The 18,176-nt window shown below is 39.4% G+C and overlaps 1 protein-coding gene across 2 annotated transcripts in view; it reads right to left on the bottom strand.

The window, feature by feature from the left end:
• Positions 1-18,176, bottom strand: part of NAA25 (N-alpha-acetyltransferase 25, NatB auxiliary subunit) — a 75,864-nt gene continuing 57,688 nt past the window's right edge. For both annotated transcript variants that reach the window (XM_060119185.1, XM_060119186.1), the window contains exons 21-24: positions 16,424-16,521; positions 14,548-14,658; positions 9,102-9,248; positions 1-3,095 (exon numbers count right to left, since the gene is read on the bottom strand). In XM_060119185.1, coding sequence (XP_059975168.1) covers positions 2,973-3,095; positions 9,102-9,248; positions 14,548-14,658; positions 16,424-16,521 — 479 coding nt within the window. In that variant the 3' untranslated portion in view covers positions 1-2,972. The remainder of the gene's footprint in view (positions 3,096-9,101; positions 9,249-14,547; positions 14,659-16,423; positions 16,522-18,176) is intronic.

Raw genomic sequence — 18,176 nt, 5'->3', positions numbered from 1 at the left:
CTTTTTATATTAAAAGTTAGAATGAAAGACAAATCCAGATTGAACATAGTGATTGCAAAATATAATGCAATTTTGAACAATTAAAATTATGAAAATATACAAAATTGATGGGCAACACAGCTAGGCATTTGTACATTTTCCATTATGTGGAGAACACTAAAAAGTTCTCTACCTTTTATCCACATCAGATAAATGATTTAAACCAAATGTTTGCTTTGGAGAGTCTTAGGATCTCAGTAGTATAAAAAGCAGTAATTTTTCAGTCTGTAAACAGTAGTCGTGTTTTTTCTCCTTTCCTTTTTTTTTTTTTAAATATCAATTTTCCACACAAAAACAAAACAAAAAACCCACACAAACTAAAAACAGCAGCAGCAGCAGCAATGAGTTATTTGGGAATTCTCTTCAAATACCAATTACATACAATTGCTGGAGAGGGTGCTTTTTACTCATGTAAGAATATATGTGTATATATATATATATTTTTTAACTGTACACAATTTATAGTGCATGACAATTTCCAAAAGAACAGATCAATAAAAGATATTGGCCATTTCTGCATAATTTCATTCTTTTTACAATTACCTCAAAATGTAAGAGGTTGGATCTAATTGAAATGCTACATTTAGTAGGGAAATCAACATGTAACAAAGGAAGCATAACCCCAACGTAACATTACCTGTCACTAAAACCAGTAGAGGACCCAGATGCCCCTAGGCAAGAGACTAGGTAGGTAGACCACTGGAGTCACACACTGTCCCTGAGGACCAAGGCCAGCCCACTGAGCACACATATGCTAGAATGATCACGGTCAGTTAATAGACTTGTTTCAAAGAACATTTCTATTTCTATGTATAGTATTTTTGGATATTCAAAGAAATATCATTTCAAGAACACATGCCATACACACATACCTCCAAACCCATACACAAAGTTCCATCTAAATAGACCATAGTTTTATGAAATTATGATGTTATTAAGTTAGATTCAGAATCAATCAGAATTTTTTTTTTTTTTTTTTTTTTTTTTTTTTTTTTTTTTGCGGTACGCGGGCCCCTCACTGTTGTGGCCTCTCCCGTTGCGGAGCACAGGCTCTGGACGCGCAGGCTCAGCGGCCATGGCTCACGGGCCCAGCCGCTCCGCGGCATGTGGGATCCTCCCAGACCGGGGCACGATCCCATGTCCCCTGCATCGGCAGGCGGACTCTCAACCACTGCGCCACCAGGGAAGCCCTCAATCAGAATTTTTAATTCATCTTGTTCAAGGCAGTTCTTTTCTTTCGGGATGGGGTATGACAGTTGTGGCTACCAATTAACATCAAAACTGTTTTTTTTTAAATTACTGGATAGACTAGGATTTCCAACAAGTCTTATTTTGACCAGGTAATTCAGTAATTTTCAAAAAAGTTTCCCTACAAGTTAAGACAGTTATTAATCACCCTACCAAATTGTGAATCTAAGAAAGTCAAAATGATAGGGACAAAATGCAATTGCTTTGCATACAGAGATTTTCCAAGCTCTTTTTTGGTTGCTTTTAAAAGAAAAAAGTATCACATTTCACTGGAGAAGTGAGTTGGAAAGAACCTTGAAGGTCTTCAAGACCAATCCTCCATCAGATACTTGAATTTCCTCATCAAATTCATTTCTTTGCTTTTCAGAATTACTAACTTTAACGGTATTTGGGTAACAAAGACCAAAAACAGAGGCACAGATTCAAACACAAAAAAGTTACCAAAGCAGTTGTATAAAATGTGTAACATTTTCAAGAGCAATGTTTATCTTTTCTGTCAAACCAACCTCTGAAGCCATAGTCTTGGGGAGCTCCAGATGAACAACGTAAACACCATCCTGGTAATAATTCTCAAGTTTGAAAAAAGTAAACTGAACCTCAGCCCAACTGATAACATTTCTTTTGCCTGCCTAAATCTTAAAACCTAGGTTAAATCCATATTAATATACATTCCTTCCTTTCTTCCTTCCCAAACCTCCCACTTAAAAAACGCTAAAGCATTAAATCTTACTTTCAAGCATATATACGTGTATATACATTTACATATACATGTATATATGGTTGAAAATATACGTATATATGTAAAAGCATATACATATATATATAGCTCACAAAACCAATGACACTGGTATTAGACTTGCCTGCATAAATTATGTACACCTCTCTTCTTTAAAACAGTGATTCCCCTTTCCCAAATAGACGGAAAACAGCAAGCTAGTCCTCAGCAGGCTTATATGTGGTCTGCACTACTTTCCCCTCCAAACAGCTGTAAGGTAACAGAAGGCTACTTCTGATTTAACTCTCACAGGAGCTAGGATGGGGATGTCTCGGCCATTGGGATTATTAAGCTGAAAAACAACAGCCTGTAGGCATCTAAGTGATGTCCTTCAGTGGCAGGTGCTTATGCCAAATTTCATCTGAGGTCCTTTGGGTACCTGCCTTGGGTTCTGTGGGAGCCAAGCATTTGAGGAAGCCTCAAAACTAAACTGCTAATGTGGAAAGAGGGCCTGCTCCCAATCATGGTCCCCCTCTTCTTCTGCTTTCTGCTTCCTAAGGCTAAAGGACCAGATCAAAACACACACTGCTATAATGGTAGGGCCATTCAGCTGCTCTGAGGTCGATGCTTTATGCTTAATTTCTATTGCTGCTTTCCCCCCACCCCACCAGATGTTTCTGGTGATAGAAGGGAAGAAGAAGAGTGGGGTTCTCTTGTGGCTGCCATATGCATATGAACATGTATAAAAAGTGGTCAAACCCAGACGAGGGTCCTGCTTCTGGTTTATATACAATAATTTAATCAGTTGTATACATTTAATACCTAAAAAATTAATTCACGATCAAAGTCCTTCATGCATTTTATGAGGAAGTTCTGGATTAAAATGATGGTCAATCAGATGTAGCTTTTGCCTGGGAAGATGACGTCCTATTCTGTCGCAGAGTCCTCAGTGCTTGTGGTTCACACTAACTTAAATTTTTAGTTTCTTTGTAGTCTCAAGTCTTTTTTTCAGCAGCTCCCCAATTTCCAGAAGTGAGTGCAGGTAACTGCTCTGCACCTTCCCTTGTACAGTCTTTGAAAATTTTCTCTCTTCCTACAAAGGAAACAAGAATTAGTGGTCTTGCTCAGAAAGCATTCCCCCAGATTAGAGATCCTCAGGTGTAAGTTAAAATTACCACTACCTCTGGTCTCACTGCAAGCTCCATCAGAAGACAGTGGGTCATTTTCAATTTCATTAAATGCAAAGATGGCTAAACTCATCACAGATGTATATTTTTCCATGTGACTTTTCACTGAGACCCCTGTTGCTTTAGCATTACCAATCTTTCAAGTAACCTTTGTTATAAATCATATCAAGTCAGAAAAACGAGATTTCTGATTTCTAGTTTTCATCAAGAAAAAAAGTTAGGGGTTTCCCTGGTGGCGCAGTCGTTGAGAATCTGCCTGCCAATGCAGGGGACACGGGTTCGAGCCCTGGTCTGGGAAGATTCCCACATGCTGTGGAGCAACTGGGCCCGTGAGCCACAACTACTGAGCCTGCGCGTCTGGAGCCTGTGCTCCGCAACAAGAGAGGCCGCGATAGTGAGAGGCCCGCGCACCGCGATGAAGAGTGGCTCCTGCTTGCCGCAACTAGAGAAAGCCCTCGCACAGAAACGAAGACCCAACACAGCCATAAATTAATTAATTAATTAATTGATTTTTTTAAAAAAACTTAAAGAAAAAAAGTTAGAAAATTATTACTAAGTACTTTAGCCATAAAATCACTGCTATTTTGTTATGAGCTGTACAAAGTGGAAAAATTGAGATTTCTTATTATTAGTTTCATCGGAAAAAAAGTAGAAATTTATTATTAATTTAGACTTATCACAGCCACTTTTTAAAGGCATCAAATTTACCAGTATCATCTTTTCTAGTTACAATATTGACAGGCCTCCCTCCATATTGACAGAGTCCACGATCGTGTTCCAGAGGCCAAACAACTAAAAAAGACCAGTTTTCCTAAGGCTGCTCAAATATGTGAGTTAAATATTTGCTGCACGTTTGACCTGTGGTAGAAAGCACAAAAAATAAAGGGGATGGAGTGTTCAAACACAGAAAGAAGGTTGGCTGAAAACTGGTTAGCTTTACATGAAGCTGGCAGTACTTTAAAGCCCAAAAGAAACCAGATAAGCACATTTTATGACCCAACAAGTGCATAAAAAGGCATGTACACAAATACATTTCATTCAGTACTATACGTAAAAGCAAATGTACAGAAACAACCTAAAATATGTCCAATGGCTGTGGTACATTCATATTTTGAACAGAATTTTGTTTAAAATATTTTGTTTAAAAGAACCAGATTGATCTAGATGCAGTAGCCTGAACAGAACTCTTGAATATTGGTTGAGTGAAAAAAAACCATGCTTCTGAATAAAATAAAGTGTATACAATTTACTTTAAAAAAAACCTAACAGATGTTAGGGTACATTACATTAAGACCAGATGTTTTTTTTTTAAAAATGGTGGGGAGGGGGACACTTCCCTGGTGGTCCAGTGGATAAGACGCCATGCTCCCAATGCAGGTGGCCCAGGTTCGATCCATAGTTGGGAACTAGATCCCACATGCATGCCACAACTAAGAGTTCGAATGCCACAACTATGAACCCACATGCTGCAACTAAAAGATCCCACATGCTGCAGCAAAGACCTGGTGCAACCAAAATAAATAAATATTTTTAAAATGAGGGGAGGGGTGTTTGGGCATACAACCAGTTTCAATGGATACTGCTAGGGAAGAGGAAAAGGGACCAGGACTAGAGGTAGTACCCCAGAGGCCTTGTTCATAGTGTTTCAAGTTTAGAAAGAAAGGAAGGACGGAAAGAAAAAAGTGAACCTAATGTAAATGGAACTGAAGTTGTTTTTTCTTTTTTTTTTTAAACCCAAAAGAAAGTACTGAGCACTACATGGATCCAATATTTGGTGGCCGGTGCTGCTCAGTAATGTTATATGTATCATGACTTTAACAAAATAAGGCAATATACAGCCATTATTGTTTTGTTTAATCTTCACTATAACCCTATGAAGTAGGTATTATTGTATCTGAGCAGGACACTATGGGGCCTTCCTGGGACAGGCCTTCCCCCCATATCCTCTGCTTTAGCTCTTCTCTGAAGTACCTAGATAATAGTATTTGATGCAAATTTCCTGAGTTGTTTTGCAGATGTGAAATCAATCCCCCCACCAAATGGAAGATGTTAACTACTTGATGACCATGAGCACATAACCCCAGGCCTCCTGGAGCCTAAGGACTGATAAAGTTAACCCCTGTGACACCACCCTGTTCCCCCATCATCAGCCAATCAGAGAACTGTGCACGATCTGATCACACACCCTACGACCCTCCTCCCTCACCTGGCTTTTAAAAATGCTTTGCTGAAACCCTTCAGGGAGTTCTGGGCTTTTAGGGCATGAGCCACCCGTCTCCTTGCATGGTCTTGCAATAAACCTTTCTCTGCTCCAAACTCCAACGTTTCAGTTTGTTTGGGCTCACTGTGCGCTGGGCACGCGAGCTTGCATTAACATTATTATGATTTCCATTTTACAAATAAAGAAATTGAGGCCCAAAGAAGTTAAGCTACTTCCCCAAGGTCAAAAGATGAAGACAGAACCAGGGGTTGGAAAATCTAGAAAGTAGCCCAGAGTTAAGGATAACCTCTAGAATAATCAAAATGAGAAATCTTATTCCTCATTTCAGGAGGCAGATAGATCTTTCACCAAGAACCACTCAATCCTCTTGACAACAGCAGGGCTACTATGCCTGTCACCTTTGTATCCAACAGTCCTTCCCACACACCACTGAGGCAGGAGATAGATGGGCTCCAGGCCAGGCATTTACAACTGGCCTCCTGTTCACACCTCATGGGAGGAGGAGAAGATGAGCTCCAGGCCGGACATTCACTACCAGTTCCTGTTTACATTTCCTGAAGCAAGAACAAATGGGCTCCAGGACTACATGTTTATGACTGGACTCCTGTCTGTATTTCGAGATGTGCACCTCAATATAAAAACCAGCAACAGGAACAGGGTAAATAACCGGACATTGGGCATTTTTATGGCAGGGACAGAGTGGGACTAAACCCTATTAAATGATCCAGAGGTCACACACCTCCCAACCTTGGGGCAAGGGAAACACTACACATGTGCAAAAGCCTACACAGCGTCAAAAAGGCAGGAGATGCCAGACCACAGTAAGTCCTGCCATCTCCTCCCAGAGGCCTTTGCAGTGGGATCCATCTTAACTTAGGGGTGCGTGCACACCCAGGGGAGGGTCCAGGAACAAATTAGCCCTGGGGCCAAAACAATACAACTGGCCAAAAAGAAGACAAAGACCCGGAAGACTGACACCTTATAAAGGATTTAAACTTCCCAAAGGCGCGACTCTCTGAGCTCACCCATGCATCTTTCCGCGTGTACTTTGCTTTTCCAATAAACTTTTAACTTTTCTTTACCTGCTGCCTCCTTGCCTGAATTCTTTCTTGCCAAGGCACGTAAGGACTAAGGACCCAGGCCCTAGCTGTTGGCCCCTGTGGTCCAGTGGTTAGGACTCCCGGTCTGGGAACTAAGATCTTGCTTCCTGCTACTGCTCACTGCTGCTTGCTGCAAGCTGCCGCTTACTGCTACCTGCGTCCGAAATCACCATGGGCTCTGGCTCTACCAAATGACTCATGGTGCACCACACAATTCACTTTCCTGCCTCTGTGCTGTTGTCTGTGCCTCCTCCTGCTTGGGATTCCTTTCCTCCATTCCTGTCTGCCTGGTGAAAATTTATTAATCCTCAAATGTCCCCTTTCCAGTGAGACTCCTTTTGACTCACTCAGATTTTTGTGCCTATATCGTATCTCCAATTTAGAAATTTGTATGCATCGCTCTACAGCCAGGTCTTTGATCATTATATTTCTACAAACTTTAAGCCCAACAATAGTGAGCTCAATAAATGTATATCTACTTATTGAAAATCTCAAAGATGTCCAGCAAAGCCCAACCACATGAAGCAATGTGACATCTGTCCAAGTGTGCAATCCTTAAGATTTTAAAAAATAGGTACTATAATTTCGAGTTCTTACTTTTCTATACTATTCACAAAAGGGGATGGGAGTTTAGAGCACAGAATGAGTTTGCATTTAATCTAAAAAGTCAAAAGTTAAACAGCTCCAAATCTACTACTATGAATTACTAGATCTCTTTATAGGTAAAAGGGGTCCAAAAGGACTAGCAAGGACCTTTTGGCATGCACGTGGGGGCAGAAGGCAGATTCCTGCCTGGGATGTACCTGTTTCACAAGGATTTAATTACTAGGCCTTTACTGGATAACCAAGTACCTGGAAGTCATAAAGGCTAATGGCAGACACAAATGTGTTAAGGGGATAGAGAAGAGGGAGAGGTGGAGGTGGTTCTGGATGGTGGGACTGGGACTCATTTGGGGCTGGGAACTGGGAGGTGCTACTCTCTATTTTCTAATTCTCTTGTAACAAGCATACATTTTTGTCTGTAAAGAAACAGTGAAACACTACAGAGCAGTTAAAAGGAACAAGGTAGATAAATTACTTACATGTAATGATCTCCTAGAGACTAAACACAAAAACAAGAGACTAAACAATATGTATAATATGCTATCATTTGTGTTTAAAGGCAAGATGTGGCGGGGAGGGGCACGGTCATAACGTACTTGTAAATGGGTTCTCTAACTCAGGAAGATTACACAAGAAATCATTGATAACAGCAGTTCCTTCTAAAAAGGGAACTAGGGAATGGGTTAGAATGGAAAGGAGACATTTCACTGGATATTCTTTCTTTACTCTTTAATTTTTTTTTTAACCATGTACATATTTTACTTTCCAAAACAATGTAAGGCTTAAAAAAAGGAAAACAAAAATACTAAAGAATTAATAATCCATCAATCAGTACCTCTAATTACCACTGAAGTCTGTATTCATTCTAATGTACATAAGAAAACAGTTGAATATCTAGCTTAACTGGCTAAAACCAAACTTCTAGCCAACACTTGTCTGCTTTCTTTAATCAGTCTTTGGAAATGTTAAATGCTGTGAGCCCTTTCCCACAGTAAGCCCTGTTTTCAAAGCTCTAACATGTTGACATTTTACAAAAGAGGGGCTTACAACCTTTTAAAGCTGGTGTGCCAAGCAAGATTCCATTCACTCCCTTCCCTAGAAGGGCCTGGGTGGAGGTCTTAGGCTAGGATGATGCCTGCCCTCAGACTGCTGGATGAGCTTCCTCATCAGCAGAGGCTTAGGTCAGACAAACTACTCAAGGAAAGCATTTCCTCACGATCGGAGTTTCATCACTGGAACAACTAGCCAGAATCAGGTGACTCCACCATTGCTCTTCTGGCTCCTATCAAAATCCTAAACCTACTCCAAGCTGGTGCATGTTAACTCACCTGACACCATTTGTTTGTTTTATTTAATTAACTTTTTTAAAAGGATCCACATTTTTTAAAGTGAGACTATCAGGGATTTTGCTAGCAGAATTTTAAGAAACCAGCCTAAAATAATGATCAGGAGAAAACTAACTGACTAGTACCTTTGATTCCATACTTGTTTCCATTCCTTTTTGGCTGGCTTGCTCTGGCCTCACTATTACTGACATAATTAGTTCTGATGTCCAGCATCTTTCCTTTTCCATGAGATAATTGCTGGGCTGGCAAAGAAACCAGCCAATCCAACAGCAGGTAAGTTCTCAGTCAAGGAGATTGTCCCTGAATCTCAAAAGTATGGCTGGTTTCCTATGGTGCTCAAAACAGGGACAATACTAATTCTACTCTTCAACAATTCATCAGTTGTTTTCACAGTAAAAGAACACCCCCAAAAATGTATTCAAAGGTGGAAAGCGGGAGGGGGGGATGAAGGGGGAGGAGACACCACCGCCGCCAAGACCACAGCAAAAAACCAGTGCCAGGCACCTTCTAATCACAAGTCCCATAAGGAGAGAATAATGAATTAAAAATTAACTTGTCCCTGTGATAACAATAAGAACAGTTGAATATCTATATGTAACTTATTGCTGATCAACTATAGTCTCTTACCATACAGTGTCTTACCAGTGAGAGGGAAGTGTCTTCTAAAATAAGTTCTTCAAGTTTAAGTGCAATTAGATGTGTTTCAAGTCCTTTAATATGATCCACAACATTCGAAATTAAAGTCTGAAGCCCAGTAACATAGTCTTGGAAACTGGTAAAGACAGGTGGCTGGAAAAAAAGATTTTTAAAAAGTTGAAAGATTATCAAATGTATTTCTCCCATGCTATATCACATAAGATATACTAATTTCATGCTATAGCATTACTTAATTCTATTAATAGTAACAGGATGGGACTTCCCTGGAGATCCAATGGTTAAGACTCCGCACTTCCACAGCAGGGGGGCGCGGGTTCAATCCCTGGTGGGGGAAATAAGATCCCACATGGTATGTGGTGTGGTTCCCGCAAAGAAAAATAGTAACAAGGATAGATACAGTTTGGGATATTAAGAGAGTCTCTCAAACCAAGGTAAATTTAATAGCCACCAATGCTAACTCAGTAATGATGACTTTTTTTCAGTGTGGTTTTATTTCACTCTGGGGAAGTGGAGGTGAAAAAACAAATAAAAAATCTTAGTTGGTCATTATTCAACTTCAGGTTGGGAATCTCCTAGAACACTAAAGGAGATGAGAAGAACCAAGTCTTCATTTCTTCTCTTTATGTCGTTGAGATTTCCTCTAATGTTAATAACAGAAACAGAAATTCTAATGGAAAAAATGATGGGTGACAACAATCAAGAAAATTCTGAAAAAGAGCCGTTAAGGGGAACTTGCCCTAATAGATATTAGAGTATATTATAAAGTTACATCAAATCCAGATGGGACTGGTATATAAGTAAACTGACAAAGACTGAAAGGACATAAATCCCAAGATAGAGCAAAGAATATAAAGGAATTTAAATGGTGACCTTTCAAAACAGTGGTTTTCAAGTGGATGAATGGTAATGAATAGCCAGCTAGACATATTGTGAAATATAAAATAAATAATAAATAACAAAATAAATTCCAGACAGATTTAAATACTTAAATTTTTTTAAAAAATCCATCGAAGCACCAGAAGAGGATTTAGGTAGTGGCTTTTGCGATCATAAATTGAAAAGGTCTTTCTAAACATAATACTAACCTAAGAACAGTTTAAAAAAAAAAACCTTGGGGGAGGGGCAATAGGTGGGGGGGAGTGGGAGGTACAAACTACTGGGTTAAGATAGGCTCAAGGACGTATTGTACAACATGGGGCATATAGCCAATATTCTGTAATATCTGTAAATGGAAAGTAACCTTTAAAAATTGTACAAGAACTAAAAAAAATTTTTTAATCACCATACATTTGGAAATTATTGAATAGCACCTAAACAAAACAATGGTCAAAGAATAAATCACAACAAGTATTAGAAAAAAATGTTTGCTGGGCTTCCCTGGTGGCGCAGTGGTTGAGAGTCCGCCTGCCGATGCAGGGGACACGGGTTCGCGCCCCGGTCCAGGAAGATCCCACATGCCGCGGAGCGGCTGGGCCCGTGAGCCATGGCCGCTAAGCCTGCGCGTCTGGAGCCTGTGCTCCGCAACGGGAGAGGCCACAACAGTGAGAGGCCTGCATACGGCAAAAAAAAAAAAAAAAAAGTTTGCTATGTCAGATGAAGATATGAAGTACCAAATTTGTGGGACAAACATAAAGTGGTGATTAGGAGCAAATTTGGAGTCCAAATCCCATTAGAAAAAGGATAAAACCATGAAACCAATGATCTAAGAATTAATTCAAAGGAGTTAGGCATGAAAAAAATTCTTATTTTTTAAAAATTACTATATTGACAAAAAAATCACTCAAGTTAAAAGACATGTCAAACTGAAAAATACTGCATCATATATGAAAGAGGATTATGTTAACACTACTATGTTAAGAGTCTAATAGCTCAAAACATATCAACAGAAAAAATACTACTACCACAATAGGAAACGGGCAAAGACAGAAACAGAAAATATATCAAAGAAATCCCAGCAGTGATACAATTTTAAAAACAGATGAACACAAGAAACCTAGCCAATCAACTAGTTAAGGCCAGCTTTTCACTCAAGAAGTCGTCTTTGAAGGTGCAACATCAATAGAATTTTTTTAATGCTAATTGGGAAAAGGAGAGTACCAATGTTTGCCTATCAAATGGGTAAGGATACAGACACACCACACCACTGGGGAATGTAAAAACAGGTATCTCCAGCTTTTTGAAAGTTCGCTTTACGCCACTTAGCTTTCAGGAGAGACCTACATTAGTACCTGTTTTGGCTAACCAAAAGAAATCCAAAGAGGATTTTCGCTTTCATAGGAAAAAGAAGGTGAAAAGCGTGTGCAGCAAGCTGTTACAGAAGCAGCGCACACCCTTAGCAGCAAGAGTGGCACCGGAAGTGCCACTCAACATCAAGCCGCCACAGCGGTGAACTATGTCTGTAAGCATCTGTGCTTTATCTCAATTTACTTTGTGCATCCAATAGCAAGATGTGTCCTAAGGTAATTGCTTCTTCCCTTTATGCCACCTGGGCTTATGAAAGGTTTCAAAGGAATGCTATACTTCTGGATAGCAGGGGAAACCTGTATACATAGTAATGTCAGATCTAAGAGATAGCCTAAGGAAATCATATTATAAATTCATCTTGTGTTTGTCCGTATTTTTTTTTTCTTTGCGGTACGTGGGCCTCTCACTGCTGTGGCCTCTCCCGCTGCGGAGCACAGGCTCCGGACGCGCAGGCTCAGCGGCCATGGCTCACGGGCCCAGCTGCTCCGTGGCACGTGGGATCCCCCCGGACCGGGGCACGAACCCGCGCCCCCTGCATCGGCAGGCGGACTCTCAACCACTGCGCCGCCAGGGAAGCCCTGTCCATATTTTAATAGCAGCATTATTTATAATATTAAAAGAAAATCAGAACCAACTAAACATTCAACAATGGGAATAAGTTATGGTATATTAATATAACAGGATAGTACATAACCATTAAAAGTAATGAGATACATCTATATTTGCTGAAATGAAGAGATGTCTAAGATACCCTATTAAGTGAAAACAGAAACAAATAGCAAAGTTGTAGAACTTTCTATAGAGCATGATTCTGGTTTGTATGCAGTGGCTATCTCTGTTTGCTGGGAAAACGGGTGATCTTCACTTTATTCATATATTTAGGTTACACTAACAATCAGAAAAATAGGCGGCTATTCTCATTTTTGGAAATTAGAAAAGCAGTAACTACAAAAACTCTCACAAAATCCAAATACCAAAAGCTATTTGACAAGTACTAGAAGTGTAGGTTTTCATTAGAAGAGAAAGTAATCATGCAACCCTGATCAATTCTTTCAAACTTTGCACTCATGGTCTGTTAAATTATCTTGAACAAAGTGAAGGAGAGAAACGAATAAATGGCAACACCCAGGACAAGTGTCAAATCTAAAACATTCCTGAATTGCTACTGAATTGTGCAGGAAGTTAGTATTACTAATAAAACCATCAACATTTTCAAACGACAATGGTTACTATATTCCTACAGTGAACAAAAGTCTTCCATTAATAATAATAAGATAAATTCAAACATTAACAAAACAGCATGCCATTAGAGAATAAATCCTAAACATCTTTCCTTATGAAAAGGATATAAATTATGTTAATGTTTTACACATGCAAAAATTAAATCAATTAAGATGGGAGGAAACTCCAAAATTGAATACAAACAGAAATAGATGAATCTTATTTACATCACACTAATAATATAATCTGAGTTTTTAATTCCAGTGCTTTTACAGAGTACCTCAACTGTCTACATTCACTGGAACATATTTTAAGCACAAAAAAGAAATGCAAAAATTTGAACTTCATTTAGTGGGTTTGTTATTGGAACTGGTACTGGAACCAATGTACTAATTCCAAAACTACTTAGTATTTATTGTAAAACAGCAAATGAATAAATATATTGATGCTGTTGGGAACCATGGTTCTTACTCTGAAAAGAAAACTACAAATATGGAATGAGGGAAGGAATGGAAGGAAGAACACTTGATATTGGACTAAAACTGGAGGTACCAGTATGAATTAATTATTTAAAACTGTGTGTGTGTGTGTGTGTGTGTGTGTGTGTGTGTGTGTGTGTGTAAATAAATTTCCTGTCTCTCTTCATGGCCATTAACTAGAAAACAGTAAAACCCTAATAGCAATTAGTATACCTAACAACTAGATCTTGGTATTTTGAATACCATTCCCCATAAAGGAACCAGGGCTCATTGAAAAAAATGACTGATTTCAGTTCAGTGGGTGAGTACAAAGTGCTTGGAGCATTTTTGTTGTTTCAGACAGTAAGGGCTCAAAGACCAATGATGTTCAAGGACGGGAACCAGCTTCAAGTGGCTCCCATTAGCCAAATCTGTGCATCCAAAAGAAAACGATGATAATAGTTTACAAGGTAAATTTAAAAAAGAATGAGTCCACAGTGATACTAAAATAGTGATATTAAAAATATACAGCTCTATTTTACAGAATGCCAGTTAATAAATGATAAATGATTGGTAGAATTTTTAAAAATCACCATTGTGGAACCACCAAAGAAATAAATGATTCATGCAAGTTAGACTAACAATGGATGTTAAAACCAGTGGGTGAAAGGCTGGTGGGGAACAGGATATTCAGTCTCAAAGCATCATCTCACAGATTAATTACACAGGGAGGAAAGACACTCTTACAATAAAGAAATCCGGCAGATACTTCCTTTATCAAATAATTAAATCTGAAATTATCAATAATGGGACATAACAACATTAGTGCCTCCTAATTTAATTGCTAAAAAGGACACAGCATCTATGTTTAACCTAAATCTACGGAAACAATTAGCCAAATCCAGACTGTGGGACAGTCTACCAAAATCCTAGCTAGACTTTCCCACAATAAAGACAAACAAAAGCTAAGGAAGTACGCTTGATGAAAGAAAGGTACAGAGAAATGACAACTAAAAGCTGTGTCAGACCCTTAGTAGGATTCTAGTATTTTGAAAAAGACTATACGGGATGTAACTGGAATAACAGGGAAAAGGTTAATATGGACATTATAATATTATTGTATCAATATTAAATATCTTGAGTATTATGGTTTTGTAGGAGACTGCCCCTGTTCTACCCTGGTGTGTTAAGTATCACAGTCTGTACTTTTCTTTCAAATGGTTCAACAAATGGGGGTGGGGGAGGTAGAGAATGAGAGAGAGAGAGAGAGAGAGAGATAAAGCAAATGTGGCAAATTGTTAACAAGTGGTGAATCTAGGTAAGGATGTCTGGGTGTCATTATACTAGTCTTTCAGCTTTTCTGCAGGTGTATAATTTTTTTTTTTAAAAGCTGGGGAGGGTAAATGAATGCATATTGGGTCCTATGATCTCTTACAAAATGCAAGAAAACAGTGAAAAGAAAAGGCAGCGTGCAGCCAGATTGTTACTTGTGTTTTCTCTGTTATTACCATGATGATGCTCGTTTCTTTTTTCTTCTTCTTCTTTTTCTGTAAATTTAATTTGTATGGTCGCAGGACACTCTCACAGTAACTGGACACCCAAAGGATAATAGAAATAGTCTGAAAGAGGAAAAATTGCAAATTCATCAATAAGGATTACACTCAACATATCTATCAAGAACAAAGATTATGAACAAATTTCTATGCAAACAGCTCTTCTATGCAAATCTCTTCAAGTTCTCTTGTAACTCTCCACTCTCTAATTTCTACAGTCACCACACTGATCCAGGTCTTCTTCATCTCCCACTCAGAATACTGTCTTTATTCTTTCTTCTGGCTCTCCCAGCTCTCAACTCATCCTCTACTCCAGTGGTCCCCAACCTTTTTGGCACCAGGGACCGGTTTCGTGGAAGACAATTTTTCCATGGACGGGGGATGGTTTGGGGATGATTCAGGCTCATTACGTTTATTGTGCACTTTATTTCTATTATAATTACACTGTAATATATAATGAAATAATTATACAACTCACCATAACGTAGAATCAGTGGGAGCCCTGAGCTTGTTTTCACTTGCCACTCACTGATAGGGTTTTGATATGAGTCTGCAAGCAACTGATTTATTAGGGTCCCTGTGCAGTCAAACCTCTCTGCTCATGATAATCCGTCTTTGCAGCCACTCCCCAGTGCTAGTATCACTGCCTCAGCTCCACCTCAGATCATCAGGCATTAGATTCTCATGAGGAGCTCGCAACCTAGATCCCTCGCATGCACAGTTCACAGTAGGGTTCACGCTCCTATGAGAATCTAATGCCGCTGCTGATCTGACAGGAGGCAGAGCTCGGGCGGTAATGCAAGTGATGGGGAGTGGCTGTAAACACAGATGAAGCTTCGCTCACCTGCTGCTCACCTCCTGCTGTACGGCCCAGTTCCTAACAGTCTGTTAACAGACTGGTTAACAGTCCGTGGCCCGGGGGTTCAGGACACCTGCTCTACTCAGTCCAATTTTCTTTCACTTCCTTGCAGAAGATGGGGATCCATTAACATCCTTTCCACTGAAGTGAAAGGTCCAAATTCCTAGGTATGGAATCCAAAGGTTCTGTAAAATATGCCTCTCCCCACCCACCTCTCCATCCAGATAAGATACTGCCTCGCCTGCAAACCTTAAATTGTGTATGAAGAAATCTCCCCAGTTGGTCAGCACATATTCTCCTTTGAATTAAGTTAGGTGTTTATACGTGTTCACCTATGCTACAGTGTATTCATGTACATATATACATGCAATTATTTCTCATTCACTCATTAAGTATCTCTTAGGCACTTAAAATGTCACCAAAACAGAGAATATTGCCTTCAGGAAGCTTACAGACTAGTAGAGAAAGAAAGTAAATAACATGTGACAAAATAAATGGAAAAAAGATAATGGACTATGAGTGTTTGTGATCCTCTTCTCTCTCTCTGGTTAAAAGAAAAAAAGTGTTTTGCTACATCAGCTCCTGGATTCTCCTTCATAATGCAGAATCTCAGCAATTAGTGAACAGCAGCAACAAATTCAGAAAACTGGCAGAACTAACTTAAACTACATAATAGTTGAGTCAAAAAGGAAAATGAACAGGAGAGCTAGATTTGCAGTGAATCTGAGGAATCTTTAGAGATTTGTAAAGCAAATTTCAAGAAGTTTTACCCTAACATTATGAATGAAATTCTCCTGATACCCTTGGAAGGAATTAGTTCAGAAAATTGAAATTGCTTTTCAATTAACAAAAGGTGGGAGTGAGGGGTTAAATTACAGGCATAAGGTGCCTATTATCTGTTTATTTTTGAAAAATTAATCCTGCATACAATTAAGGAAAATTGAGTTTTTCACAAAGAGAACAAAAACATACCTCAACCAAGAAGACTAGATTTTCTAAAAGAGTAGGATGTGTTTTCAAGTTACCATCTTTAACTTCTAAGAGATCACCTTTACATTTACTGAAGACATCTGAAAACAGAAAAATATTTTATGGTTTTATTCAGCTTTTGTCTCAATGTTATTTTTAGGAACACAGTGCACAATCTAATAAAGAATAAGCAAATATAAAGATTTAATCCAGAAAGCTCCCCCACCCCAATGAAACAAACACCAAAGAATACCTATTTTAAGCTCTTTATTTTTTTAAGTTTATTTTATTATTTTATTTTATTTATTTATTGTTTTTGGCTGCATTGGGTCTTTGCTGCTGCCCTCAGGCTTTCTCTAGTTGTGGCGAGCAGGGACTACTCTTCGTTGTGGTGCGCAGGCTTCTCATTGCAGTGGTTTCTCTTGCAGCGGAGCACAGGCTCTAGGCACATGGGTTTCAGTAGTTGTGGTACGTGGGCTCAGTAGTTGTGGCTCGTGGGCCCTAGAGCGCAGGCTCAGCAGTTGTGGCTCATGGGCTTAGCTGCTCCACAGCATGTGGGATCTTCTGGGACCAGGGCTTGAACCCGTGTCCTCTGCATTGGCAGGCAGACTCCCAACCACTGTGCCACCAGGGAAGCCCTATTTTAAGCTCTTTAAAAAGCCACACGACTACTGCTCTATTGTCTTCAAAACATAAAAGGCAGACTTATAAATTACATATTCTAGGGTCTAAACACCAGCTATGGGGACTTCCCTGGTGGTCCAGTGGTTAAGACTCCACACTTCCAGTGCAGGTGGCCTGGGGTCAGGGAACTAGATCCCACATGCATGCCACAATTAAGAGTTCACATGCCACAACTAAGGAAGCCCACGTGCTGCAACTAAGGAGCCTGCAAGCCGCAATGAAGGAGGCTGCCTGCCGCAACTAAGACCCAGCGCAACCAAATAAATAATTAAAAAAATAAAATAAAATATGGTACAACTGTTTAAAAAATAAATAAACACCAGCTACACCTTTCCACAGATAGGCCATTGGCACAATAAAAATAAGACTTCAGGGCTTCCCTGGTGGCGCAGTGGTTGAGAATCTGCCTGCCAATGCAGGGGACACGGGTTCGAGCCCTGGTCTGGGAAGATCCCACATGCCGCGGAGCGACTGGGCCCGTGAGCCACAACTACTGAGCCTGCACGTCTGGAGCCTGTGCTCTGCAACGGGAGAGGCCATGACAGTAAGAGACCCGCGCAGCGCGATGAAGAGTGGCCCCCGCTCGCCGCAACTAGAGAAAGCCCTCGCACAGAAATGAAGACCCAACACAGCCAAATAAATAAATAAAATAAATTTATAAAAAAAAAAAAAAAAGACTTCAAGTGGATGGTTTAAAAGAACTTGTGCCATTATAGACTAAAAGACCAATGTGTATGGTAGAAATGCACCTTCCTAACAAATACCAGGTTTTATTCTCATAATCTTGATCATCTTTTAATTCTCAGTCTTCACTTGAGCAACAAATAAAAGACTTTTTAGGCTCCTAAAAAGAAAGACCCTTATAGATTTAAAATGCACAATAATCTATAATGGAAAAGAATCTGAAGCTGTACACCTGAAACTAACACAGTATTGTAAATCAACTATAGTTAAATAATAATTTTTTTAAGTATTTGAGAGAGTTAAAAGAAAATGCATATGTATATTCTTTACCAAATAATTTCATTGCTAGGAATTTAACCCCAAGGAAATACTCAAATAAGTACCCAAA

Source organism: Mesoplodon densirostris, chromosome 15 (genome assembly GCF_025265405.1).
Source record: "Mesoplodon densirostris isolate mMesDen1 chromosome 15, mMesDen1 primary haplotype, whole genome shotgun sequence".
In the NCBI taxonomy this organism is placed as follows: Eukaryota; Metazoa; Chordata; class Mammalia; order Artiodactyla; family Ziphiidae; genus Mesoplodon; species Mesoplodon densirostris.
This window is presented reverse-complemented; position numbering and strand designations above follow the sequence as displayed.